The following is a 26,368-nucleotide window of genomic DNA, read 5'->3' as shown; positions in this document are numbered from 1 at the left end:
CTCACTTCAATCTGCTACAGCTCTTTGTTTAACAACTTTGCCCTGCAGTTGTTGGGTTAATAAGGAAGTGCAAAGGGATGCACATGGAAGCAAGACACTTTTGCTGACGGGAGCCTTGAGCTGTCAGAGAACAACTTGGGGTTGTGGTAAAACAGCTCCATAAAAGCACTGACCCACTGTGCAGTTGCTGTGAAAAAGGTGAGCTCCATGTTATGGAATATTAGGAAACAGATCAAAAATAAAGCTGCCAGTTATTGTCATGCCTTTATACAAATCTATGGTGCAGCTGCACTTTTGATATACTATGGACAGTTCTTCTCAAAGAGGAGCTGGAAATGGTACAAGACAGGGACCTGGAAAATGGACCTGGAACAGGTACAGTGGTACCTCAGGTTACAGACGCTTCAGGTTACAGACTCCGCTAACCCAGAAATAGTACCTCGGGTTAAGAACTTTGCTTCAGGATGAGAACAGAAATCGCGCGGCGGCAGTGGGAGGCCCCATTAGCTAAAGTGGTACCTCAGGTTAAGAACGGTTTCAGGTTAAGAAAAGACCTCCAAAATGAATTAAGTTCTTAACCCGAGGTACCACTGTACAACGTTTGGGACTTTTTAGTTTAGCAAAAAGGCAATTTGGTTTCATAGGGCATGAAAGAGGTGTGCAAAATTAAGCAAGGTGTGTGTATAACGTAGACAGAGATACAGTTTTCTCCCTCTTTGATTATACTAAAGGAAACAAAGGAGAACGCTGGCAGATTCAGGACAGACAAAATGAAGTAACTTCTTCGCACATTAAAAAGCAAAAAAAAGAAATTACACCAAGTACACCAATTTTTTCACAGGATACAAACAGTGATTTGTTTATACTATACGCCAAGTTCCCAGAAAGAAACTACATTTGTACTTTTTCTTTCTTTCTTTCTTTGTAGTCACTTTCTTTCTGTTCTGGAAATTTTTTTGAACCCCTTCTATGTTCGTTGATTTCCACTATCTCTTTGCGGTTTCAATACTTTCCTTAAGTAGTAAGTGTTCTGTATTCATTTATTAATCTCAGTTTTCCTGTATATCTGTGAAATTAATCTAAGCACAACCAAGTATTATTTTTGGAACCATATTTTATCAGGTAGTTTTTGAAGCAATCCCATTCCTTTTTTGGGAATGGGAAAGGAAAGGGGGGAGAAAAAGCTATTGTGCTCCTATCATGCTTGTGGGAACCATCTGGTTGTCCACTGTGGAAAGAGACTGCAGGGCCTTTGGTTTGTGATGCTACCGTGTTCTTGACAGCAAGATCAAAAATCAAATAGGAAGTTCTTCAAGCCTGTGTGCAGACAGTGTGCTTTAGGGTCAATGAGAGAAGAAAAGAGCAAAACAAAATAAAATAATAATAAAGTAAGAACTCTTCCACCAGACTTCGAAAGGGTCCCCTATGACTTAACAACAGAGGTGAGGAATGCTCAGCATTCTGACCCAGTAAAATATCAGAGCTAGGAAGAATGCAGGCCTCCTATAGCAAGTGGCTATAGTTTACAGCAGCCCATCCCACACTTGGGAAGTAACCCAGCCAGATCCTGGTTGTATTCTTACAGGAAAAATAGAACCCAGGAGTTCTAGGTCACATCCCCCCTTCCAGGTACACAAAGATCTCCAGATGATGACTCTTGTGCTAATCTCTGTCAGTGGCTGACTGCTCTTCTTCTGGCAGACCCTCTTAATTTTCATCCCAGACTTCAGACCCCCAAGGCACTGGATCTTCCCAAAAGTCCCCTTCAGCTCATCCTTGTCTTTCTACAATCCTTCCTGCATGACTCTGCCAATCAAGGTTCCATATTCTGCGCCTTCAGCCCTAGCTGGGGAGGGTGAAGAGAGAGAGAGGTGATGCCCTGTTTGTACTCTAAGCATCAGAAACCACTGGCAAACTTTAACACAAGGCTCCTTCAAGGCTCTTGTCAGGCCAAGCTGTTATCAGGCCTGTCATTTCCTGGAGAGCATCACATTTTAGCCCCAACTTATTCTTCTCTAAATAGCTTCTGTACACACCCAAATAACTGCCTGGAGCCACACAAAGGGGGGAAGAGGGGGGAAGAAGAAGAGGACTGCCTGTCTCCGGGTGTGTTTACAAACCATCCAATATCCACAGCAGGGCTCAGCTACCAACAGATGCCTAAATGGTGAAAGAAGGGAGATGTGTGCAGAGATACGGAACCTGACAAGCCAGATTCAAAGGGGATAGGAGATATCTGAGCCTCTGCATCTGCAGGGGACAGAAGCAGCAATGTGAAGGAAGAAGCTGCGGACTGCCCCCATCAGGCTGCCCTCCCGTGCAACGTAAACAAAATCACCCTCCTGCACTCTGTAATGTAACCATTGTGCCCTGCTTCCTGGCATTCACATAGACACTTGTGTGCTTCACTTGCAAAGTATTCATGGAGTTTTGCAAATCTCTTGTGGCTTTAGAGTAGCTACAGCAATGTTTTTGACATGTGTTTGGGTTTGTTTTCTAAATGCACAATACACTCCCTTGTCTAACCCAGGTTGTTTCCGCCTAGCTCAGCAAGGTGTGCCAACTCCTCCCCATACTACAAGAGGCAGCGGGGCACAGTGAGACAGCCAACTAGACACAGCCTTTGAGTGCCCTCAGAAACCAGGCACAGGTCAGGAGCAATGGTAGGAAATGTTCGATGACTAACCTCACAAGAGTCCTGATGGATCAGGCAAGAGGCCTGTCTTGTCCAGCATTCTGTTCCCACAGTGGCTAACCAGAGGCTTCTTATTATGGGAAGAAAACAAGAAGGAAGCCCCAAGCAGAAATCATTGCTCACTGTTGTTTGTCAGCTACTGATATCCAGAGGAAATGCCTAGCTACTGTGGCTAGTATAGTGGTAGCCTTGTCCTCCGTGAAATGGGGGTGAATCTATTTATTTGTTAAAAATATTTGAATACCACTATTCATTTCTTTTTAAAAAAGAAAGTCAGTTTGCAACAAATATGCATATAGAGAATTTTTTTAAAAAATTGAAAACTTAAAATTAGAGTTCAACTAACCATTACAGAGGGGGGCGCGAGTGGCGCTGTGGGTTAAACCACAGAGCCTAGGACTTGCTGATCAGAAGGTCGGCGGTTCGAATCCCCACGACGGGGTGAGCTCCCGTTGCTCGGTCCCTGCTCCTGCCAACCTAGCAGTTCGAAAGCACGTCAAAGTGCAAGTAGATAAATAGGTATCACTCCAGCGAGAAGGTAAACGGCGTTTCCGTGTGCTGCTGTGGTTCACCAGAAGCGGCTTAGTCATGCTGGCCACATGACCCGGAAGCTGTACGCCGGCTCCCTCGGCCAATAAAGTGAGGTGAGTGCCGCAACCCCAGAGTCAGTCACGACTGGACCTAATGGTCAGGGGTCCCTTTACCTTTACTTTAACCATTACAGACAGGTATTTTCTTAACTGCCTGCATATGTTTGGTGGTTTTCAGTGGATGCTTGAAAACTGAAACAGGAGACGGCTTCTGAATCTCTATTGGCAGAGCATTCAGGGGACTACCATCCACCCCCAAAGGGGAATATCACTCACTAGGGCCAGATTCCCCCTCTCAGCTCCAAGCTTCCCCCTCTCAATCTCCACTACTAGACTGATGCATGCACATCCAGGATGGCGAATAGACTCGTGGACTCATAATCTGCGTTTCCTTCCCCTGCCTCTCTTTTCGGACGGAAAGGAAGATCTCTGCACAACAGAGGTTTCATTTTTTTACTCAGAATACATGGTGCAAAAAAAATGCATGACTGTATAAATAAAAAAACTCTCATCCAACTCGTGTATATAAAAATGGGAATGAAAACTGTACAAAAGTGCAACCAGCTTATACAATACAAAAACCAAAAACAGATTGCTCAGATTCTATCAGACAAGGCCATTAGGATGTTCCTCATAGTATTAACTGGGTAGGACAAAGCAGCTGAAGTCACACCACAAAAGTGGCACCTGTATATTCACAAACGTATACTGCATAATAAAATGTAAATGCGTAATAAATGCTGGTACTTTCTTGTGACGGCTGGAAGAATGAGAGGAATGGTCTGAACAAGTGAGGAATGGGGAGCTGAGCAGAGCTCAAGTTCAGGTTCTGCAAAGGAGTTTAGTTCCCCCAACCCCCAACCCTGTTAAGAGGCATTTGCCTTGAAACAAGCTGGAACTCCTCCGAGCTTTGTGAAGAAACCATCACATAAAACACTCGCTTTTCAGCTGGATTCCTTTCGACGCTTTGGAACTGCACATGTTTAGATCTTTTAAGCTAACTATGAAAGCTAGAATTTAAAAATGAAAGGAAAAAAGCTTTGTTCTTCTGGGACAGAGAAGCAGAGCAGAGAAGAGAGAGAGAAAGAGAGAGAAGGAGAGAAGGATAGAGAGAGAGAGAGAGAGAGAGAGAGAAAGGAAGGAAGGAAGGAAGGAAGGAAGGAAGGAAGGAAGGAAGGAAGGAAGGAGAATTTTCAGGAACAGGGACAGAGCAAAGAATTAACCCAGGGGCTCTGTGGATAGCACAATGTGGCGAATCTCCAATCACACGATCACTAGACCCAATATTTCCTTGTACCCACACCAGGTGACTTTTAAACCAGGCTCTGGGTAATGGGTAAGGGAACCTGTGTCCCTCCAAATGTGGTTCAGCTTCTAAGTCCAATCATTACTGACTACAGTATTGTCTGTGTTGTCTGGTGTGGATGAGCGATGGGACTCCAATCACATCTGGAGGATCACAGCTTCCACACACACACTCTCTCTTTTAGTTTTTCCATGTGTCGCTAGAAGATTCCTTTTTTAAAAAAAAGCCAAAAAGAAGCAACCAGAGTTTAAGCCTTTAAAGCTCTGGAATTTTACTTATATACTGAAATCAGATTTCTTTAAAAAGAAAAAATAATAATGTTTTAGATCACTTTATGATATATATTGTTATGATGGCACAGGCTAAATATTATTAAACATGAAATTGGTGGGGAGGAATCTCAAAATTTATTATTCTGGAAATTATTATTCCATGCACGGAGGCCAAAGAATTAGAAATATAACTGGTGTAGTTATGTTAACACCACTGATAGCTGCTCCCACGCACGAGGCCTAGGAATGAAGGTTATAGTGAGAGGGACAGACAGCAATATGGGGCACAGCAAAGAATGGAAGCCCACATCTGCTCAACCTGTTACCCTCCAGATGTTTTGGATGACAACTCAAATCAGACCACAACCAGCACAGCACCAGGATGAAGAAGGGCTGTGCCAGAGAATTTGAGTTAAGAAACAATAGCAGCCTCGTCCAAAACTCTCCTTCTGCAGGGCACTCATCCATAGGGTAGGGCAGGTTTCACACAGGCATGCCTATCCTGGGTGGGATTCAGAAAAGGAGAGGTGCTTTTTGTGCATACAGACACAGGCACTAACAAACCACACACACATTTACACTAATGAACTGCCTGGATGGATGTCCTTTCGTAGAGCAGCTTTCACGGCATGCAGGTGAACAAGACCTTGTTCTATCCAAGCCAAAGTAAGCATGGTTTATTCCAAAGCAGGGGCCCTCCTTACGGTACATGTTTTTTTAAAACAGAGCATGCCAAGTTTGCAATCCTGAGTGTTGCTCTGAGCAGTTCTGGGTCCTTTTATCTGTTGATCAATCTCTTACAAATCAATTCACCGCTAAGCAGCCAGCGAGGAAGCGAGCGAAGGGACGGGACAGAATCTGCAGCAGCCTCTTACAGATGCCATCAGCAGCTGCAGAGCACTTTTAGCTCCACAAGTCTGGGAGACATTCACCACCATCATCCCCCCCACTCCTCTTTTGTTTCATCAGCCAGGAAGGCCACCAACCCTCAGAACCAACCCCTGAACAAAGCCAGTGGTCCATCTACACTGGCCAACTCAGGGTCCCTGCTGTTCCTGCCCTTCCTCGCCCCCCTCCCTGCTTAATCCGGCTCGAGGAGTAGGGGTTGTTGGAGGGCTTTAAAAGCCTAAATTGCTGAAATTGAGGAAATTCCTGCCCTCGCCTTGCCGGAGCTTCAAACAAGCCATTTATAACCAGCCGTAAACTGTTTGCAGCTGGGACACTATACAAGCCATTTGTCTCAGCAGCAGCATTCCTGATGGCAGAGAGCTTGTCCCATACCTCTTACACACCATAATATACACACATCCCACGGAGTGCTCACATAGCCTACACTCATCATAGCCACATGCCTCTCCCGCCAACATGATGCCCATCACGGTCACTGTACTTGCATACTTGTACACACACAGGCAATACCAATGCACTTTCAAGGCATCGCATGTTTATGTAAACAAACATTGTGCTGATCAAACACTTGCAATTTTGCCTATAACACTCAAATACGCTGCGCATGCACATATCCTGCCACATTTCCACACACACATCACACAACCTAAATAACTCTAAGCTTCTTGTGAGCGTTTGCATCTAGGACTACTAAAGTCTTGGCATGCTTCTTTCGTTTTGCAATGAAAGCAGAGATTCTCAAGCTGCTGAATTCCTCACCCCCTAGAAATGTCTGTGCTTGCACCCAGAATTGTGGAGAATATTCAAGGTCCTGTGTCTACTTTTCTAGCAATGTTTACGGTCTCTAAAATGAATATGGTGTCCAGGGTCACTAGTCTAAGTCAACAGCCAGTGGGCCGATGATCCAGACCTCCCACACAAGATCAGTTTGGTGGATGAGCCTTCTTATTATCTATCTCCACCACTGCTTGCCAGAAAGAAAAGAAAAAAATCAGGCCATGACTCCGGGAAGATGTGACGAGGCCAGGTTATAACCTCTGCTCAGCCACAAAGTTTGCTGAGTGGTTTTGAGCCTGCCATGCTCTTCTTTCAGACTAACCTACAACTCAAGTGCTATTGCGGAGAGAAGCAAGACTTGCTATGAAACTCTAGTAAAGTTATATATGTATGAAAAATAACACAATTTGCTGCTGTTGCGAGGGCCTTTATCCCTAATGCCAGACTAGAGTTTCATTCACCAGTATTACATAACTTTTATGTCATCTAGAGATTCAGATTTCATAGGGAGTTAAGCTGGCTAAGGCTGGATGGCATGTCATTGGTGGCACAGCGATTGTGCATTCACTCAGGAGAGGCCACTCCATAGATACAGAAGCTCACATGTCCTCCTATGTCATATTTCCATAACAGTTGCGCAACCAAGGCCTAGTTTTCAAAGCAACCATTGTGGGTAGCCACGTATCCCTGTAGGTGCTGAGACATGAGGAAGACTTGCAAGAAAGTTCAACGAAGTTACTGGTCCACGATTTTATTTTTCCCAATTTGTCTGACACACAGACCTTTTGTTAGGTATCTGCGGCACATCAAGGCAAACCGCCCTGAGATCTTATGATGAAGGGCGGTATAGAAATCTAATAAACCTGTGGCCATTCAAATGTTGCTGGGCTACAGTCTTTGATCATTGGCCATGCTGGCTGGAGTTGACAGGTGCTGAAGTCCAGTAACATCTGGATGGTCACATGTACTGTATGTATCAGGCCTGGGGAACCTGTGGTCCCCAGATGTTCCTAGCCCCAGTCAGCATAGCCAATGAGTCAAGGGATGATGGGAGTCATGTTCCAGCAACACCTGAAGGACCATAGGTTCCCCACTCCTGGTATGCAGGTAGAGCCCAACTGTTGCTTCCAACACTCACAGAAGCAGTTGCCCCTTTCTTCTGGATAGACACTTTTTTGTGCCAGATGGTGGAGGATCACTGATGCCAAGGCAGATAAACCATAAAACAGAGATGTGTCACCACAAAAATCAAGCAAAGTTAAAAACTTGGTGCAGAGGGGATGCCTCAACCCTCTCTCAGTTTTGCAGCTACTTCCGCAATAAGGAGGAAAGTGCTGGTTGACACGAGCATACACCAGCAAATGGTCTCTTCCCCTGCACCCCCTGTACCCAAATAATAAAAGATGGCATGGTGCCACTCAAAAAGTCAAACACCAGCAAACCTTTCCCTTTTTTCTGGGCTTCTGCTGGATATTAGGGTGACTCTTAGGGTGCTCCTGTGATGAGGGCTTGTTATGTCCCCCTCTGTACAATAACGCTTTATCTGATCTTTTAATTGCGTTGAGATGTTTTCATTGTACGCTCCTCTGTATTGTGCCCTGCCCTGGGATCAGGGGATGATGGGCAGATGAAAAGCACTACTAACAACTAAGCCAACAAAACAAACAAACTGGCCCATCCTTAGCTTTCCTGCATTACCACCAGGTATCCTCCTCACTCTTTCCTTTGTCAGCTCCTGACCCTTCCTGCCCTCCTAAAAGTACACTTCTTAGCCCTCCAGAAAGAAAGAGAGAAAGAGGGAGGGAGGGAGAGACCAGATCAGTTCCAGAGCCCCAAAAAGTTCCTGGCACTCCATGGGTAAAGGTAAAGGTAAAGGTACCCCTGCCCGTACAGGCCAGTCTTGACAGACTCTGGGGTTGTGCGCCCATCTCACTTAAGAGGCCAGGGGCCAGCGCTGTCCGGAGACACTTCCGGGTCACGTGGCCAGCGTGACATCGCTGCTCTGGCCAGAGCCAGAGCCGCACACGGAAACGCCGTTTACCTTCCCGCTGGTAAGTGGTCCCTATTTATCTACTTGCACCCGGAGGTGCTTTCGAACTGCTAGGTTGGCAGGCGCTGGGACCGAGCAGCGGGAGCGCACCCCGCCGCAGGGATTCGAACCGCCGACCTTTCGATCGGCAAGCCCTAGGCGCTGAGGCTTTAACCCACAGCGCCACCTGCGTCCCACTCCATGGGTACTAAGCACTTATTTAAGCAGCAGTAGTCACTAGAACTGCAAGCCATCTGCTAAGTGGGAAATGAAGTCCTGTGGGCTGTTATAACCTGTAAAGAGTTATATCTGTAAAGAGAGTGGTGCCAATATATTTGCCAAGCCTATCTCGAAACTATAGCCTATAGAATCCCAAATTCTAGATGGCATGGGTTACTTCATGGTGATGAAAAGGCACTCTGGCCTTGCCCAGGGAAACTTCTCCCTTTATCATTTAACATGTTTCTGAGTTGAAGCTTGATCTTAAAATCAGGTCCCTGGCTGAGCCCTGACTCCAATTCAGCTTCAAAATCCACCCTCTGTAATAAAAAAAAATCCCTCTGTTTCCTTGGAATGGCTATTGTTGAGTTTTTATTAAACAGCACAGTAGTAAGAATTTCTTATTTCCACAGTGTTCTACAGTCCTCACTGGGTGCTGCTTCTGGTTGTTGGTGCCTCTGCAACCTTCTGCAACCGCTCGGGGTGGGAGAAGGAATCCGCCCACAGTTCAATTATAGACCTAGGCAGGAAGCGACGCGTTTTGATTTCCAGGCGCCGGCGAAAGAGTTAAAGTGCCACATTTCTTGAGAGCGCTTTGGCAGCCAGGCTGGGGTGGGGCCGCTCCAAACGAAACCGCTTTGAAAGCGAGCTCCCCTCGGGTAAGGAGGGGGGGGCGGGCGGGAGAAAGGGGAGTGGAGCTTAACCCTGCATCTTCCCCAGGTGCCCCTAAAGGTGATGGGGAGATGTCTTTGCACCACGCCGTGTGCGTAAAAATATCAAAGGATTGTTCTTCTGCAAGTTGTAAACACTGGTGGTGGGTGCCAAAAAGCGGGGAAGGAAGGGAGGGAGGGAAGCGATTTGGCAGCTGCTCAAAGAGAAAAGGGAACGCAGGACCCGCTGGGGACACCCTTGGGTGTTTGACAGATCTCGCAAACAGCCCCCCCCCCAAGCCTCCGCTTCTACTTCCAGATTTCCAGATTCCAATAGTGTCTACAGTCTAGTGTGTGTACCAAAATAAGGACGCAACATTGCCTAACTAAAGGATTCTATTTGCACGGCGTGGTAGACTACAGCCAAACCCGCCCCCCCCCTTTACTTTAAATCCAGGAAAGATAACAAAAGTAAAAAATTAAACCCCCGCTGCAGGCTTTGTGAAGGATGAACGCGCCCCCCCCCCCCGCCTTCTAGGCATCGTCTCCCAAAAGAAAGTCTTCCTTCCTTTCTGCCGTTCCTGATTTACTCCACATCCCCTCCACCCACACCCAGGTCGCCAAGAAACTTCAAAGTTTCCCCCCTCATCTGGTGTTCATAACCCGCGTTTCCACATCAAGACAAAAGAGCCACGAACGAGAGGGATCCCCCGTTTCCATGTAACCGAGACAGAGTAGATCGCTGCCCAGATTACAGAAGGAGGGGGTTGCAAACGTCCCAGAGCTGAAGTCACGCAGCCCCCCCTCTTTTTTTGCAGAGGAAGGGGGGGGGAGACCCATAAAATTTCGGATCCCGACCCGCTCTCTGCTCCCCCACCCTTCCCCACGCCTCTTTCGCGGCGCAAGAGTTCCGAAGCAGGAAAAGAAAAAGTTGGAAAATTGGAACGCGAAGCAACCAATCAGGTCCGACGGGGCGCCGCAACAGCGCCCTCTAGGAAGATGCCCACCCGGATCCACTCGCGCCCAACGCCCACGCGCGGCGATTAAAAAGAAACAAAACAAAACAAAACAAAAGCCCTGCCCTCAACCCGTGTCAACACTCGCTGGACGCGGAATCCAATTCATTCTTCTGCATGCGCGTGGCACCCCAGGGACGCCCCCTCCCCAAAGGAGCCACCCCACCCCAGACCAAAACAAAACCCCAAACACCAGCACGAGCTCGGATGACCTACATTGCAAGCTGGCCGGCTGGGGCCACCCGAAAGGATCCAAGCCCACGAAACACGGGCTTGACTTCCGCAGCATGCACGGGCTCCGGTTGGTAACATCGTAGAGCTGCCGCGGGGTGACGGCGAACGCCTCCATGCAGTCGTACATCTCCGGAAACAATCCGTTTGGCGTGGAAGCGGGCGGCGGATCAGACAAGGAATGGTGGTGGGGATGATGATGATGATGATGATGGTGCGTTTGTGATTATGATGATCCTGGAAGAGTTGGAGATGTTCCGCGCCTCCCACAGCAGGCGCGCAGGGGGCTTGGCTTGGCTGCGCCCCCACATGCAAAGCTGCTCGGCTGCACGCGCGCAGGGCGCACGCCGCGAGCGGAGCTGGTCGCCGGGGAGCGCAGGCGCTGCGATCGGTTTCGCTGCCTTGCTTAAAGGGCTATTACCTTGGGGGCGAAAGACGGCTAAGGACTTCCAAGCTGGTGGGTGGGGCTTGGAGCCGAAAAAGGGTGGGCCATGTGGGAGGGACACACACACACACATACACACAAAATCTGACTACAGTAGACGCAGCAGCCACACGGACGCAACAACACTCCTAGGAATACACAAGAGCTACCCACGCTGGAGGAATGGCAGGCGAAAGTGATTGACTTTATGGGACTGGCAGAAATGACCGGCAGAATCCGCGACCAAGAGAAAGAGACTGTGGAAGAAGATTGGAAGAAGTTTAAAATATATCTTAAGAGTTACTATAAAATTGAGGAGTGCTAAAATGCTAAGGGAGAGGAAGATGTAGAATTACAGCGGTAAATTTTGTTTGATTTAGGGTGAAATTGAAAAGGAGAATGAATTTATATTTAATTGGCTAAAAGGGTTGTTGAATAATTGTAAAAAAAAAAAGGATGCAAAAAGGGGAAGGTACGGGGAAGTCCGAGAAAAGAGGCTTATGGAAATAAGGTTAAGAAATTATGTTTTTTTGTGTTTGTTTCCATGTTGTTTTTGTTGTGTTTGTTAAAAATTGGAAAATTAATAAAAAAATTTATTAAAAAAAAGGAAACGCGCGCAAACACGGATTCGGCAGGCACGCAAGAAGAAAATAATAAGGGTCACAGTCCATGCAGGACTATCCATTTGCACTGTATTCTTCGTTCTTTTCCAAGCCACACTCGCGATGACAGGAAGAAGGGGTGGGGGGGAGGAACAACTGCCAAAAAGCTCTCAAAAGTTTCACAAAGGGGCAAGCTGATTATTCATATTTACTGGGAAGTCTGTTCTCCTGAGAAATGCGCAGCTTCTGCCTAAAGCGTGTGGTTCACACAATCACTGCTCTTGCAAAACTACACAGCCATATCCACCATCCTTGATATTGCTGGTTGAAATCCTCATTTCACCTATACAGTGGTACCTCAGGTTACATATGCTTCAGGTTACAGACTCTGCTAACCCAGAAATAGTGCTTCAGGTTAAGAACTTTGCTTCAGGATGAGAACAGAAATTGTACAGCGGCAGCAGGAGGCCCCATTAGCTAAAGTGGTGCTTCAGGTTAAGAACAGTTTCAGGTTAAGAACGGACCTCTGGAACGAATTAAGTACTTAACCCGAGGTACCACTGTATAAGCCAACACTGAAAAGGGAGGTTGTGGGTGTAGACCTCCATTATTGTTTTTGCCACTTTTTCAAGACTATGGCAAGGTCCTCAAAAGGTGTATTACGAAAACGGCTAATGCAACTGAAGTGAGCTGGTGTCAACACAGGGTGTGTTCTCACAAGGTCTCCTGGGCATACCCAGGAGTGCTTGGGGGGGCATCTCCCCCCCCCCCATCAAGTAACTAAATAAAAATACTTAACTGACCAGTTGCAAATAACTCGGTTCTGGCTCCCCACCACATAAAGCCTGCCCACCTAAGAGAAATCCCGACTACGCCCATGCAAGGCCTTTTAATATTAATTAGTTATTACAGATTCCCCCATCACATCAATTCCTCCATAGTCAAGTTAAAGAATGGAAAGTGTTTATTTTATTTATTAAATGTGTCAGTCGCTTTGCCCAGTGCAACCCAAAGTGACTTCCAACTAAACAAATAGACAATAACCCCCACATAGATATATTAAAACCAAGAGGAAATACATTTAAAACATCCCTTTCCCACTTCTAAATGGCCACAGATAGTCAAAGGCCTGGTTTTGCCTGGTGCCTCAAGATATACAATGATGGCAGTAGGTGAGCCTCCCAAGAAGAGGGAGCCATCACAGAAAAGGCCCATTCTCATGTAGCTACCCTCTGGACTTCTAGTAGAGGGGGCCCCCAAAGAATGGTCTCCCATGATGAGCACAGGTGTTCTGTTCCCTACCTGCTCTGCCTCATGTCTATATATATGGGTGGAATGGGCACTGGGTTTGGAATTACATCATCAAACAATGATTGATAATTCGTACTAATGAATTCAAAGACAAGGGGTGAGATATTGAGAACCCACCCTAGCGTGCATTTTGTGTGCATACAATTCAGGATATTTAAAGAACTGCTGGTTCATAACTCAGGTTAGTAAGCGAAGGTTTGCACAGTGTTTCCGCATGGGCATGAAGCCCCTTCACACAAGCCGCAATTAAATCAGAAAGGCTCTAATTAACCCTAGCTTTCCATTTCCTCTTAACTAGGAAAATATGGTTAGTAGCTCCAAACAAGCTACCGTGTTATAAACCAATGAAGCTGGTTACCCGTTTTAGAATCAGCCATGATGTTAAACTAACTTTAAACTCTGTTTTAATTTCCCGGCTTATCCTGAAGCTAGTAATCATAGTTTTCCGGTTCAGACAACATGGGAAACTGCAAATAATTAGAGACTTCTTGGTTTAACTGTGGCCCACATGTGCAGGCAAAAGGCTTATGCATATTATAGCCTAAAAGGCAAGTTCACCCAAACATGGCCACGGAGTGATGTAAACACCCATTTATTTTTATCAATGATTTTTAATCTGTATCAGTGAGTACAAAATCAGTACATGGTGGTTAATTTGAATTTAATTAAGGAAACAGGAGGGTTCATAGAGTAAATATCTGGGACCTGTGCATATATATTCACACTGCAGAACAAATTCAAACCTTGGTTGTCGAACGCAATTCGTTCCGGAAGCCCGTTCGGCTTCCGAAAATGTTCAACAACCGAGGCGCGGATTGTGATCGGTTGCAAGATCTTCTTGCACTCAAGCGGAAGCTGTGTCAGATGTTTGGCTTCAAAAACAGGAGCACTTTCTTCCGGGTTTTCAGTGTTCGGGAGCCGAAACATTTGTCAACGGAGCCATTTGAGAAGCTAGGTTTGACTGTACAAACTTTCTCTTTCAGTGCTCAGTTCTATGGTCTCTCACTTTTTCTCTTTCTCCCCCACACTTTCAGACCTTGATTTCAGCAACTTCATAGTGGTGCAGTAAATCTGGGTAGAGCTGTGAGCTGGGCACGTGGTGAGCAAAGCAACTGCACAACTGCTTTAAACACAACGTAAAAACCCACCCCAGATCTGCTCAGCCCAGGAGGCTGGCCTGCTACTAGTTTGGTTATGTCAAGGATGCCGGAGTTGGATGTGCAGAAATCAGCAGGTAAAACCCGTTCACAGCATGGAAATAAACATTATCACCTGTTAATTCCTGTAGATCAAACTACTGCTGTTCAAAAGCTGGCGACCTAACTGGCTACCTGGGGGTTGCTCTTACTTGTCACAGGTGGCATCAAACAAAATATCCTGCTGTCTTTGTAAAGTTAGAGGAGTATTATTGAGCCGAATTTTATTGCAGGGATGAGGAACTGCCAGCCCACAGTGTCTTTGGATCCAGGCTACAGCCTCTCCTCTCCAACTCTGCCCCCTCCACAGCAATAAAGGGTTTTTTTTTTTTGGGGGGGGGAGTTCCCATTGATGCCAATGAAAGCTTCCCCCTGCCAAAAAAGCCAAATTGCCATGTGTGGAGAAGGAGAGAATTGGGGGGGGGGTATCACAGATAGGGAGGCAAGGGTTAACATTCTACTCCCCACACAATGTGACCCCCTCCAAATCATACATGGTAATTAGGCTTAGAGAAAAAGCTTCCATTGACATGGCAGTTCTTGACTATAGAAGCCTTTCTCCCGGCAAAATGAAACAAATCAACAGAATAATATTTTTATACTAGGACCGCAGGCATACCTAGGGACCCTTGCACCTTTGGCAAGGAGTTGTATTGGCACCCACCACCATGTCCAAGAGCTTTAAAATAAAATAAAATCTGGAACTCTGGAGCTTTCCCCACAAAAACCTGTTTTTTAAAGCTAATGTGCAACAAATGGCAATCCAGGTTTTCTGCGGATTGCTGTTTGCTCCGATTCAGCTTTAAAGAGTGTGTGGACATGGACCTTTAAAGCACAGACCATGCCTAGAAAATGTGGACAAGCCCCTCGTTTGAATAGCTTTCAGTCTTGCTGAAATAAGGTCCGGGCAAGTTGCAAAAGCTCGCACAGGAAGCAGTGATGGCCACCAACTTAAAAAGGTAAAGGGACCCCTGACCATTAGGTCTAGTCGTGACCGACTCTGGGCATGCGGCGCTCATCTCACTTTATTGGCCGAGGGAGCCGGCGTACAGCTTCTGGGTCATGTGGCCAGCATGACTAAGCCGCTTCTCGCAAACCAGAGCAGCGCACAGAAACACCGTTTACCTTCCTGCCAAAGTGGTACCTACTTGCACTTTGACGTGCTTTTGAACTGCTAGGTTGGCAGGAGCAGGGACCGAGCAACGGGAGCTCACCCCGTCGCGGGGATTCAAACCGCCGACCTTCTGATCGGCAAGTCCTAGGCTCTGTGGTTTAACCCACAGCGCCACCCATGTCCCTGCCACCAACTTAGATGGCTTTAAAAGAGGATTAGACAAATTCATGTATGAGAGGGTTATCAGTGACTGCTAGTCCTGATGGCTCTGCCCTGCCTGTACAGATGGAGGCAGCAACACTTCTGAATACCACTTGCTGGAAACCACAGGAGTAGAGAGGGCTCTTGTGGTCGAATCCTGCTTCCGGGTTTCCTACAGGCAAATGTTCAGCCACTGTGAGAACTGGATACTGGACACGATGGACCCCTGACCAAATAGCACTGACCAAAAAGCAGGAGTAAAAACTGAATTCAGTTTTAAATATATTCTGAGAGTCTTCTACTCTCTGTCTCACATGGACGTTGATTGGTTTATCATATCAGAAATTCCAGCGGGTGCAGAATGCTGCAGCGAGGCTCCTCACGGGGTCTCTGCCATGGGAGCATATTCACCCAGTGCTTTTCAAGCTGCACTGGCTCCCGGTGGAGTACACGGTCAGATTTAAGGTGCTGCTTTTGACCTTTAAAGCCCTTCACGGCCTAGGACCCTCGTACCTACGGGACCGCCTCTCCCGGTATGCCCCACAGAGAGCCTCAAGGTCCATAAATAGCAACACCCTAGTGGTTCCAGGCCCTAAGGAAGTTAGATTGGCTTCAACCAGAGCCAGGGCCTTTTCAACTCTGGCTCCCAGGCACCTGCAGGATCTGATTTCTTTCCGCAGGGCCTGTAAGACAGAATTGTTCCGCCTGGCCTTTGGCTTGGAGCCAATTTGATTCCCTCCCTCCCTCTCTCTCTCTCTCTCTTTTCTTTTCCTTCTCCTCCTGCGATGAGGCTACATTTTAATATTTTAATGTTCCATTATTTTAATGTTGTATTTTATTTTTGTTTTTAAGTTGTAATCATTCTTCTTGTTTTTATTACTGTTTGTAAGCCGCTCTGAGCCCGGCCTTGGCTGGGGAGGGCGGGGTATAAATAAAAAATTATTATTATTATTATTATATAAACAAGCACAAGAAACCAACACCTTTTCAGAGCATGCCTCTCTCACAAGTGTTGACTTAAATTCTCTCTCTTGCACACACACTCCCAAGCTGCATACCTTCATCTTAATGCCTCCTCACCAACATCCCTCAATCCCCAAACCACAACTGCGGCCACCAGAGGATGCATCCCTGACCATCTGCTTTGCAAGCAAATTGCTCTTCCAGCCAAAATCCAAGTTCTGCCAAATCAGTGACAGGGATGAGGAATGCAGAACATTATTCTGAGAAACCACGGTAATCCCACGTCACTGATGGACAGACTGGCTACCAGTTGGACCGGGTCAGAGTCGACAGGCCTAAGTCAACTATCACATTTTGTTGGGTGGGGGAACTGATCCTGTTCCCAGTGCCCTCAAAGCAGAGTAGCAACAGTGCAAGAAACGGGTCCAGCAAAGCCCCACCTGTTGACTCTGCTCCACAAAAGTTTGTGCCATAATAGGACGTGTTCATCTTTAAGATGCTACATGCCTCCTTGTCATTTTTGCCGCTCGAGTTTCCTCTATCCAATCCATCCATGAAGCCTTTTAATAGAATATTAACCATACAAGTTGGAAGGGACCATGAGGTTCATCTAAGTCAAACTCTCTGCAATGCAAGACTCTTTTGGCCAATGTGGGGCTCGAACCCACAACCTTGAGATTAAGAGTCTCGTGCTCTACTGACTGAGCTATGATTTTGCACAAGTAGCGAGCCATACCACGTGTGTTTGGCAAGGCAGCTCATCTCCGAAAATGGGTCTAGACTAAGTGTGGGGGACCTCAACCCTGGGGACCAAAGGCAGCCCCTCAGTCCTCTCTATCTGACACCCCCTGGAACTTTCCCCAGGCCCCCTCAATGGCCACACCCTTCACTGGCTTTGCTTTTCACCCTCTTTGGGGTGTTTTTGCTCTGATGAAGCTACTTCCTTGCCTGGATGGAGAATAAGGTAAAGGTAAAGGGACCCCTGACCATTAGGTCCAGTTGTGACCGACTCTGGGGTTGCGGCGCTCATCTCGCTTTATTGGCCAAGGGAGCCGGCGTACAGCTTCCGGGTCATGTGGCCAGCATGACTAAGACGCTTCTGGCAAACCAGAGCAGCGCACAGAAATGCTGTTTACCTTCCCGCTGGAGCGGAACCTATTTATCTACTTGCACTTTGACGTGCTTTCGAACTGCTAGCTTGGCAGGAGCAGGGACCAAGTAACGGGAGCTCACCCCATCGCGGGGATTCGAACGGCCGCTGACCTTCTGATCAGCAAGTCCTAGGCTCTGTGGTTTAACCCACAGCGCCACCTGCGCCCCGAGGATGGAGGCTAGAGAGTGGGCATTTGAGAGTGTGCAGAAACACACTCTCACTTTAGCTCACACTTTACATTTGTGGGTTTGCCCACCACTGGCATGTGGAAGGCTGCCCACAAGTGAATGCTTCCCTCAGGCCACAACAAGTCCCCGCTCCCCAATCTATTTTTTCTTTCTTTCAAGGAACAGGAATGTGGGTGTCTTCTGTCTTAGTCAGTCACTAGGACTTATGTGGAACTCCACCCCACCCTCCAGGAGCAGAATCCGCTTTTTATCCAGCAGCTGCATTCATGGCAGTGCCAGAGACCATGGCTCATAACATGCTCTGATAACAGCCAGCCTGCACAGCCAGAATGTCAGTGGCTTCCCTTTGGAAATTCAGCTCACCTCCTTCCAGAGAAGAACAGCTAGCAAAAGTATGGGGCACTGCACTGTCGAAACACCTGACTCACAAACGGAGACTCCTTACGGGCTCATCAAAAACAGAGCACTTTTGTTCAACACGGTGTTAAGATTTTCTCCTATGTCAGCTTGACTGCACAGCCCACTAAATCCCCTGCTCTACAGATAAATATGTGGAGAAGCTTTATTGAAAACCAGATTGACTCAACTTTTCAGACCCCCCCCCCAAGTGTCCCTATTTTCCAGGGAAAGTCCCAGATTTACAGAAGCTGTTCCGGTTTCTGATTTGATCCTGGAATGTTCTGCTTTTCCTTAAAGGTAAAGGTAAAGGACCCCTGACAGTTAAGTCCAGTCGCGAACGACTCTGGGGCTGCAGCGCTCATCTCACTTAGGACATCCCTATTTTCATTAGAGCAATGTTGGAGGGTATGGAGTTATCCGACCCCCAAGCTAAGGAGATAACTAACTATATAACCTTTGCAAGACATCTGAAGGCAGCCCTGTATAGGGAAGTTTTTAAAACAAGTTTTTTAAAGTTTAGGTTTTTATATATGTTGGAGGCCACCTAGAGTGGCTGGGGCACCGCAGTCAGATGGGCAGGGTAAAAATAATAAAGTAGTAGTAGTAACAGTTGTAGTTGTAGTTGTAGTTGTAGTTGTAGTTGTAGTTGTAGTTGTAGTTGTAGTTGTAGTTGTAGTTGTGATGTCCCTATTTTCATTGGAGAAATGTTGGAGAGTATGCCTTTTTCTTCTTAATGCAATAGTTGTGGGTTTGCACTCGCAGTAGTCACCCAGTTTCTCCCTCCCCTCATTTTATTTTTGTTTGTTACACTCTCATTTCTCACTGCATTTTTTACCTGCTTGCCAATAACATTCTGTATGAAAAATGGCATTATTATTACTATTATTATTATTATTATTATTAGTGCCGGCCAGCCTTTCAATAGAACGAAAACAGGTGAAGTTATGCAAACTTCTTCTTCACTCTGACAATGGCTCAGATGCTCCAAAAATGACATAGTGGTAAAATAATAATAATAATAATAATAATAATAATAATAATAATAATAATGATGATGATGATGATGACATGGTGCCTGGATTCTCCCCAACAGATGGAATGTCCTTTTCTCTCCCCCTCTCTTTCGCACACACACTCACACAGCACAAAATACTCTTTTAAAAAACCCCTCCTCTCTGCCCTGTCCCCAGCTTCCACTAAGTGAGCCAACACAAACATACTTGCTAGCTGAGTTGGAGATGGCCTACTTTTTGACACCCCCCCTTTTTTTAGCCCTGGCTCAGCTATCCCCATCTCCCCCCCCCCCCCAAAAAAAAAACTGGCCCACCAGAGCTGAGCCAAACTTAATTCCTGCCCCCTTCACCTGCTGGGGGCAAAGCAACATTAGGTTTTCTTGCTGGTTAAACCGGGCTTCCCCCCTCGCAAGCTAGGCCCGGCTCCCTCTCCACTGGTTGGGCTAGGCTCCTTGCCAGTAGCTGGCCAGGCCAGGCTGTTCCACCCCGCTCTTCTCCATTCCCCCACCCCCTGAAGCCTCTCCCTTTCCTTCCAGCGCGAAGGCCGAGCGAGCGTCAAGCGAGCCAGCGGCATGAACTCTGCAAGAACCCCCTTTGGGTGCAGTAACCTCCGCATGACCCGGCTCCATGGCAGTCCTTCCCTCCGCAGCCTGCAGCACAGCAGCCAAACCAGGCCCTTGTTCCCTCTCCTTCCTTCTGCTCAGTTTTTCCACAGCCTCCCGGTGCCCCACAGTTTCCAGAAAAGAAATTAAAAAAGCCTTGCAAACAGCAACCACCTCAGCCCCACAGACCCCCATCTCCCCATCACTAGGGGGGCAACCAGTCACTTCTGAACCGGTATTTTTGATGCTGCTTTTTAACCCTAACCGAAAAACAGGATTTTTTGTTTTGTTTTGTTTAACTGTTTTGTTTTAAAACTTTGCCGAATCAGCAAACAGCTTCTGATCTGCATGTGTTTAAATGTATTAAGTGGCCAGAGAATTCTTTCACAAGCAGATTTTACCCCCCCCCCCGCCCATCCCCATCCCGCCACCACTGCCACCCACCCCCTTGATGATCTGTGCCAGTTTGTGGGGGTGGCAACAGACAGAAGATTTCCAGAGCTCAGAGGGTTGGGAGAAGGAATCAATGCAGCCCCACAATAACCTCAAAGCAAAAGTTCTGGCAGAATGGAAAGGCGGATTTAACTCGCAAACCACACGGTGCCACAAGCCAGTGAAAGAATCCCTTGGATTTGCCCAAGGATGGGCACCCATAAAACAGTGGCCTAGCCCCTTACCCTGCCAGGCGCAGATCAAGTGGAGGCTTGGGGGGGCGGGGAGAGAGAAAGAAAGTCTTACTCCTTGTTTCTTACCCCATAGGATTTCTGTAACTAACTTCTAGGCTTGTGATAAATCCACCATCCTAAACCACAGTCTCCTCTCTTTTCAAGCAGCCCTACAGTTCAATTCCCCCTCCCTCTCCCTCCCCTCACCAAGGCTGCAAATCAGCATTCACAAATGCTCCTTTTTTATCCTGGATTAAATAATCCAATCCTTTTCTGATCCTATGCTTCCAGTGCCTACACTAGATTTAAAAACAAAAACCTACTGTGTACAGCCACCCTTATGGTGGTAGCTTATGGTTAAAGGGTGCAAACCGGTACTAACTAATCACTTTCTGAACGCAAACACTGATAGCTTCTGCCTTATATAGGTGGGGGCTGCTTCTTGTCCCTCCCTTGCTGCTCTTCCCGAAAACTCCCCAAGCCTGTACAGATACATGACTCTGCTCCCCCCTTTCCCCCCTGCCTTGTGGCTTTCTTTTGCCTGACTGGGACTCTGGCCACAAGGGATTCTTTCCTGCATCCCTCTAGCTTGCACTGGCGGGATCTGAAAGGTCCCAATTAGCCTGACCTGCTTGCCTGCTAATTCAAACCAGAAGCATCTCTGCACGGGCTCTGGCTCTGGGGCTGTGCTGCGCAGGAGCAGCATGTGTGCAGACATTCCCTCACTTGCTCTCCCCCATTGTCCCCACACAGCCAGGCAGCCCTGCTGCTAACATGAGGAGGGCAGAGAAGAGTGTGTCAGAGGGGGGAGCATTTTTCTCTTGTTCCCAACGTACACGGTCCTCATCAACCTTGCAGCGTCCTTGCTCGTTTTTTCAGAGACGTTTCTCTGTTCTTTTAAAATTTGCCTGCAAGTCCAAGCCCATCCAGAAGACCAAATCTTCCTTGGCATTGCTTGGTCTTCAGAATAAGCCTCTTGCCATGTTCAATCTCTTGCATGGGTGTAGCCAGAATTTATGTTGGGTCGAGGGGAGGACACCCACCTGTCGCTATCCTCTGTCTAGCAGATTCGGAACAAAATGTCTCAACAACAGTTGTTTAAAATTACTTTCTTTTGACTCCAACTGCTCAGAAAAAAACCTGTCAAAATCTTCCTACAATTTCTACTTTTAGTTAAGTGTTTTGTATTTATTTGATTTAGGGGGCCCCTGCCCCCCCCCCGGCTACACCCATGGCCTCTTGCCCAGCACCCAACAGAAGCATCTGATAAATTAGTTTGGTTATTGCGGCAATAGCCTGTTTCATTACAAGTGAATACGCAAGAGCTGTCTTAAACAGAGTCAAGTCAGTGGTCCATTGGGTCCAGTGTTGTCCACTCAGGTAGTGGCTTTCCCTATCCTTGGACAGAGAGGTCCTTCCAGGCCTCCAAGTGGCCCTATTACCTGAGATCCTTTAACTCAGAGGTAGCTAACCTGTCACTCCAAGTGTTGTTGGTCTCCAGCTGCCATCAGCCTCAGTCAGCATTGCCAATGATCAGGGATGATGGGAGTTGTGGTCCAGCAATATTCGGAGGGCCACAGGCTCCTCACCTATGATTTTATTGCAGATGACTCAGTTCAAACCTGGCACTGTATGTAAACTGGAGTTACTGTCTTTCTATCGCTGCCCTTCATGAGTTCTCCTTCCAGTTATCCAGTTGCTGGTTTCCTTCTGTCTATTTATTCAGTTTGAGCCTGATCACAACAGGCTTCAACCCACCCTTGCAGGCCTCCAATGCCAAGGCAGGACAGATTAGTATCGAATTTGTACCTATCTACTGACGTTTGACAGCCAGGAGAATGGCTGGCACAGTACTGCCCTCCTTCCTTCTTGCCCTCCTTCCTTCCTTCCTTCCTTCCTTCCTTCCTTCCTTCCTTCCTTGAGAATTAGACCTTAAAACTTTTTTGGTGTGAACTTTTGACAGTCTCAAAAAGCTAAGTGTGTGTGTGTTTGTATGTATGCATGTGTGAGAGAATGGAAGTATAATTTCAGGGTTCCAGAGAAACGACAATTTCTTTTGAAGTTGGTATTTCAAAATGTATTTGCTGAGTCATCCCATCTGACCCACGAAAGCAGCTGAGTCCCCACAAACTGTTTGCTCATTTACAGTCCCCCACACTGCAGAGTTCAGCACACCTAATCCCATTGAAATCAGCAGCCTTGAAATGCAAATAGTTTTTCTTAGGCTTTAGGTTTAGGCTGTTAATGTAAAATCATTGAGCCTATTCACCTCTCTCCCTTGCCTAGGAACAAATTATGCTTGGGGTTGATGTGGAGGGGAAGAGAAGACTGGAAGAAGATCTTCCGATCTTTCAGAACTTCTAGTCCGACCCTAGATCCGGCACATCTTTCTAACGAAAAAGATTGCGCGAACCCCATTAAGTGACGCCAGGAAGTTCCAGCTGTGGGAACTGATCCTGGGCACAACAAGTCTTCAGTTCCCACCAGAGGAGAGGCTGACGACTGTTTCCTGTTGCAGCAATGTTGACAGCTTCCTCCGCTGGCTGGGGCTGTGGGACTATGGGTTTGGGCATGGCAAAGTCACTGGCATCGACACCTGGTGGCAGTCGACACACTTGCTGGCTTTAAGGAGCTGTTCTCTGGCTTTCCTCTCTGTGCCTAGTGGAGGAAAAACGGTAAAGGTAAAGATAAAGGGACCCCTGACCATCAGGTCCAGTTGTGGCCGACTCTGGGGTTGCGGCGCTCATCTCGCTTTATTGGCCGAGGGAGCCAGCGTACAGCTTCCGGGTCATGTGGCCAGCATGACTAAGCTGCTTCTGGTGAACCAGAGCAGCGCACAGAAACGCTGTTTACCTTCCCGCCGGAGCGGTACCTATTTATCTACTTGCACTTTGACGTGCTTTCGAACTGCTAGGTTGGCAGGAACAGGGACTGAGCGATGGGAGTACACCCCGTCGCGGGGATTCGAACCGCCGACCTTCTGATCGGCAAGTCCTAGGCTCTGTGGTTTAACCCACAGCACCACCAACCAAGACTAGGGGTGGCCCAATTATTTACACTGGACAGCAGCATTCAGAAAACTTTACATGGGCAAGCTGGTGCACAAAAGCTCCCCACAAAAACACGCAATGCTTGCATCACCAGACTGTTTCCAGTCAACTACCCACACCTTACCTTTTCCAACCCTGCCTGGTGTACCACTCAGGGCTTGTTTACATCTTGTTGTTTGTGTTCACATCTAATTTGCATAGTCCACGTGGCATAACCCTCAAACACTAGATGACCCTCAGGGTCCCTTCCAACTCTACAATTCTATGATTCTATGAACATGTTTTCCCCCTGCAAATTTGGGTTTATGCAACACAGGGACAACCTGATTAGGAGAAATGGGCTGCAGACCACTCCACTCAGGATCACAGAGTGTTTCAGAGTGGGTGGGTCAACCTACTTTCTGCTACTCCACTTGCCATGCTCACTACTTCCTTAAATTAATACTTTCATTTCTCATAACAACACCCACATGCATCCACATTCCTTTTGGTCTCTCAGATTTGCACAAAACCAGAAAACTAAAAAAAGTGTGTGTGCAAGAATTTACAGTTGTCTGTGTGAATGGCTTTAAAGGAGGATTAGATCACTATGATCGGGACGCAGGTGGCGCTGTGGGTTAAAGCCTCAGTGCCTAGGACTTGCCGATCGAAAGGTCGGCGGTTCGAATCCCTGCGGCGGGGTGCGCTCCCGCTGCTCGGTCCCAGCGCCTGCCAACCTAGCAGTTCGAAAGCACCTCCGGGTGCAAGTAGATAAATAGGGACCGCTTACCAGCGGGAAGGTAAACGGCGTTTCCGTGTGCGGCTCTGGCTCGCCAGAGCAGCGATGTCACGCTGGCCACGTGACCCGGAAGTGTCTCCGGACAGCGCTGGCCCCTGGCCTCTTAAGTGAGATGGGCGCACAACCCCAGAGTCTGTCAAGACTGGCCCGTACGGGCAGGGGTACCTTTACCTTTACCTTTAGATCACTATGATCACTATGTTCTGCCTCCTCTGTCAGAGACAATACTGAATACTGCTTACTGGGAATCACAAGTGATGAGAGTGCTGTTCAGCTTACAAGCTTCTTGTTGGCAACTTGTGATGTTTGGCTACACGGGCTTTTGATGTGACCCAGCCACATGCTATTAAGAGTACAGAGCAGGTGCAGAGGCCCCGATCCAAACTGGGACCCTGATGGAGGGTAAGAAGGCTGTTAACCCTTCACCCTCCCATACACGATTACGGTCCCTGTCCTGTGCCTGTTGTTTGCTTTTGGAAGAACGCTCCCATTGGTGCCAATTAATTTTAATTGGGAAAATGGTGTGGATGTGTTTATCAAGTCTTAAACCTTCTCTTCCAGAACCACGGTCTCAGTTCAAATTGCCCTTCACACAGCTGATATAAGCATTTTTTTAAACAGCAGAAGACCCCATACATATGTCTCCCATGTCGTGCCACACCATGTTTGTCTCTATTAATCTGCTTCCCAAACTTTTTCACCATCACATATAACCACATGCAGATTCATTTCTGTATTCGTGGTCAGGGGGATAGAGCAGCTCCTCTATGAGGAAAGGTCGCAGCATTTGGGGCTTTTTGGTTTATAGAATCATAGAATTGGAAGGGACCCGAGGGTCATCTAATCCAACCCCCTGAAATGCAGAAAACATCTGCCCAACGTGGGGTTCAAACCCACAACCCTGAGATTCAGAGTCTCAGGCTCTATCATCTGTTCTCATGAACCGAAGCATGCCACAGCTGTGACCTGGAAGCAGCTGGTGCAGTAACTTTGCTGAAGCAAAAGATGAAGAAGAGGTGACATGGCAGAAGTAATAGAGAGTAGAAGTCATGGCATGCACAAAGTGGTTAGAGAATTTTTTTTCCTCCTGCGTAATGCTAGAACTCGTGGACATCCAGTGAAGCTGAGCATTGGAGGGTGCAGGAAAGACAAAAAGAAAGTACTTGTTCACACAGCACATCGCTAAACTATAGAACTCATTCCCACTGGAGGCAATAATGGCGACAGACTTGGATGGCTTTGAAAGATTAGGCAAATTCATGGAGGCAGACACTATCAGTGGCTATTAACCATGGTGGGTATGCTCTGCTTACATGGTTGGAAGCAGTGTTCTTCCGAAACCATAGATGAAGTAAGCCTCGCTGATATCAGCAGGAGTTGATTAACGTGATCAAAAGCTTGCAGTCCTAACAACACAAATGAATTTGTACGCTGGCATCTCCTGCTGAAGAAGGTCAGTCTCATTCTTTGAATTATTTTCTTCCAGACAAGGCCACTCCTGTTTTACAAGCAGGTATACCTCCTGGTGTGGGACGCAGGTGGCGCTGTGGGTTAAAGCCTCAGCGCCTAGGACTTGCCGATTGAAAGGTCGGCGGTTCGAATCCCTGCGGCGGGGTGCGCTCCCGCTGCTCGGTCCCAGCGCCTGCCAACCTAGCAGTTCGAAAGCACCTCCGGGTGCAAGTAGATAAATAGGGACCGCTTACCAGCGGGAAGGTAAACGGCGTTTCCGTGTGCGGCTCTGGCTCGCCAGATGCAGCTTTGTCACACTGGCCACGTGACCCGGAAGTGTCTCCGGACAGCGCTGGCCCCTGGCCTCTTAAGTGAGATGGGTGCACAACCCCAGAGTCTGTCAAGACTGGCCCGTACGGGCAGGGGTACCTTTACCTTATACCTCCTGGCATCTTATCTACCTGTCCTCCAGGTTGGTTTCCACCCAAGAGAGCCTGGTGGCCTCAAGCTAGGTTTATGTACCTGGTTCACATACAGGTATTAATTTGGGAAAGTGAGACATCTGT

General features: G+C 47.4%; 1 protein-coding gene across 3 annotated transcripts in view; it reads right to left on the bottom strand.

The window, feature by feature from the left end:
* The window catches only part of RARG (retinoic acid receptor gamma), a 132,849-nt gene that overhangs the window by 41,280 nt on the left and 65,201 nt on the right, over nt 1–26,368 (bottom strand). The window contains exon 1 of one of the 3 annotated variants that reach the window (XM_079966796.1): nt 10,680–11,038. The exons of the other annotated variants lie outside the window; for them this stretch is intronic. Coding sequence (XP_079822922.1) covers nt 10,680–10,824 — 145 coding nt within the window. The 5' untranslated portion in view covers nt 10,825–11,038. Of the gene's footprint in view, nt 1–10,679; nt 11,039–26,368 lie in introns of those variants that run through there. 3 annotated transcript variants of the gene reach the window in all.

This window comes from Podarcis cretensis (genome assembly GCF_951804945.1).
Source record: "Podarcis cretensis genome assembly, chromosome: 2".
Classification (NCBI taxonomy): domain Eukaryota; kingdom Metazoa; phylum Chordata; class Lepidosauria; order Squamata; family Lacertidae; genus Podarcis; species Podarcis cretensis.
The sequence above is the reverse complement of the archived record's forward strand: the minus strand, read 5'-3'. Positions and strand labels throughout refer to the sequence as shown.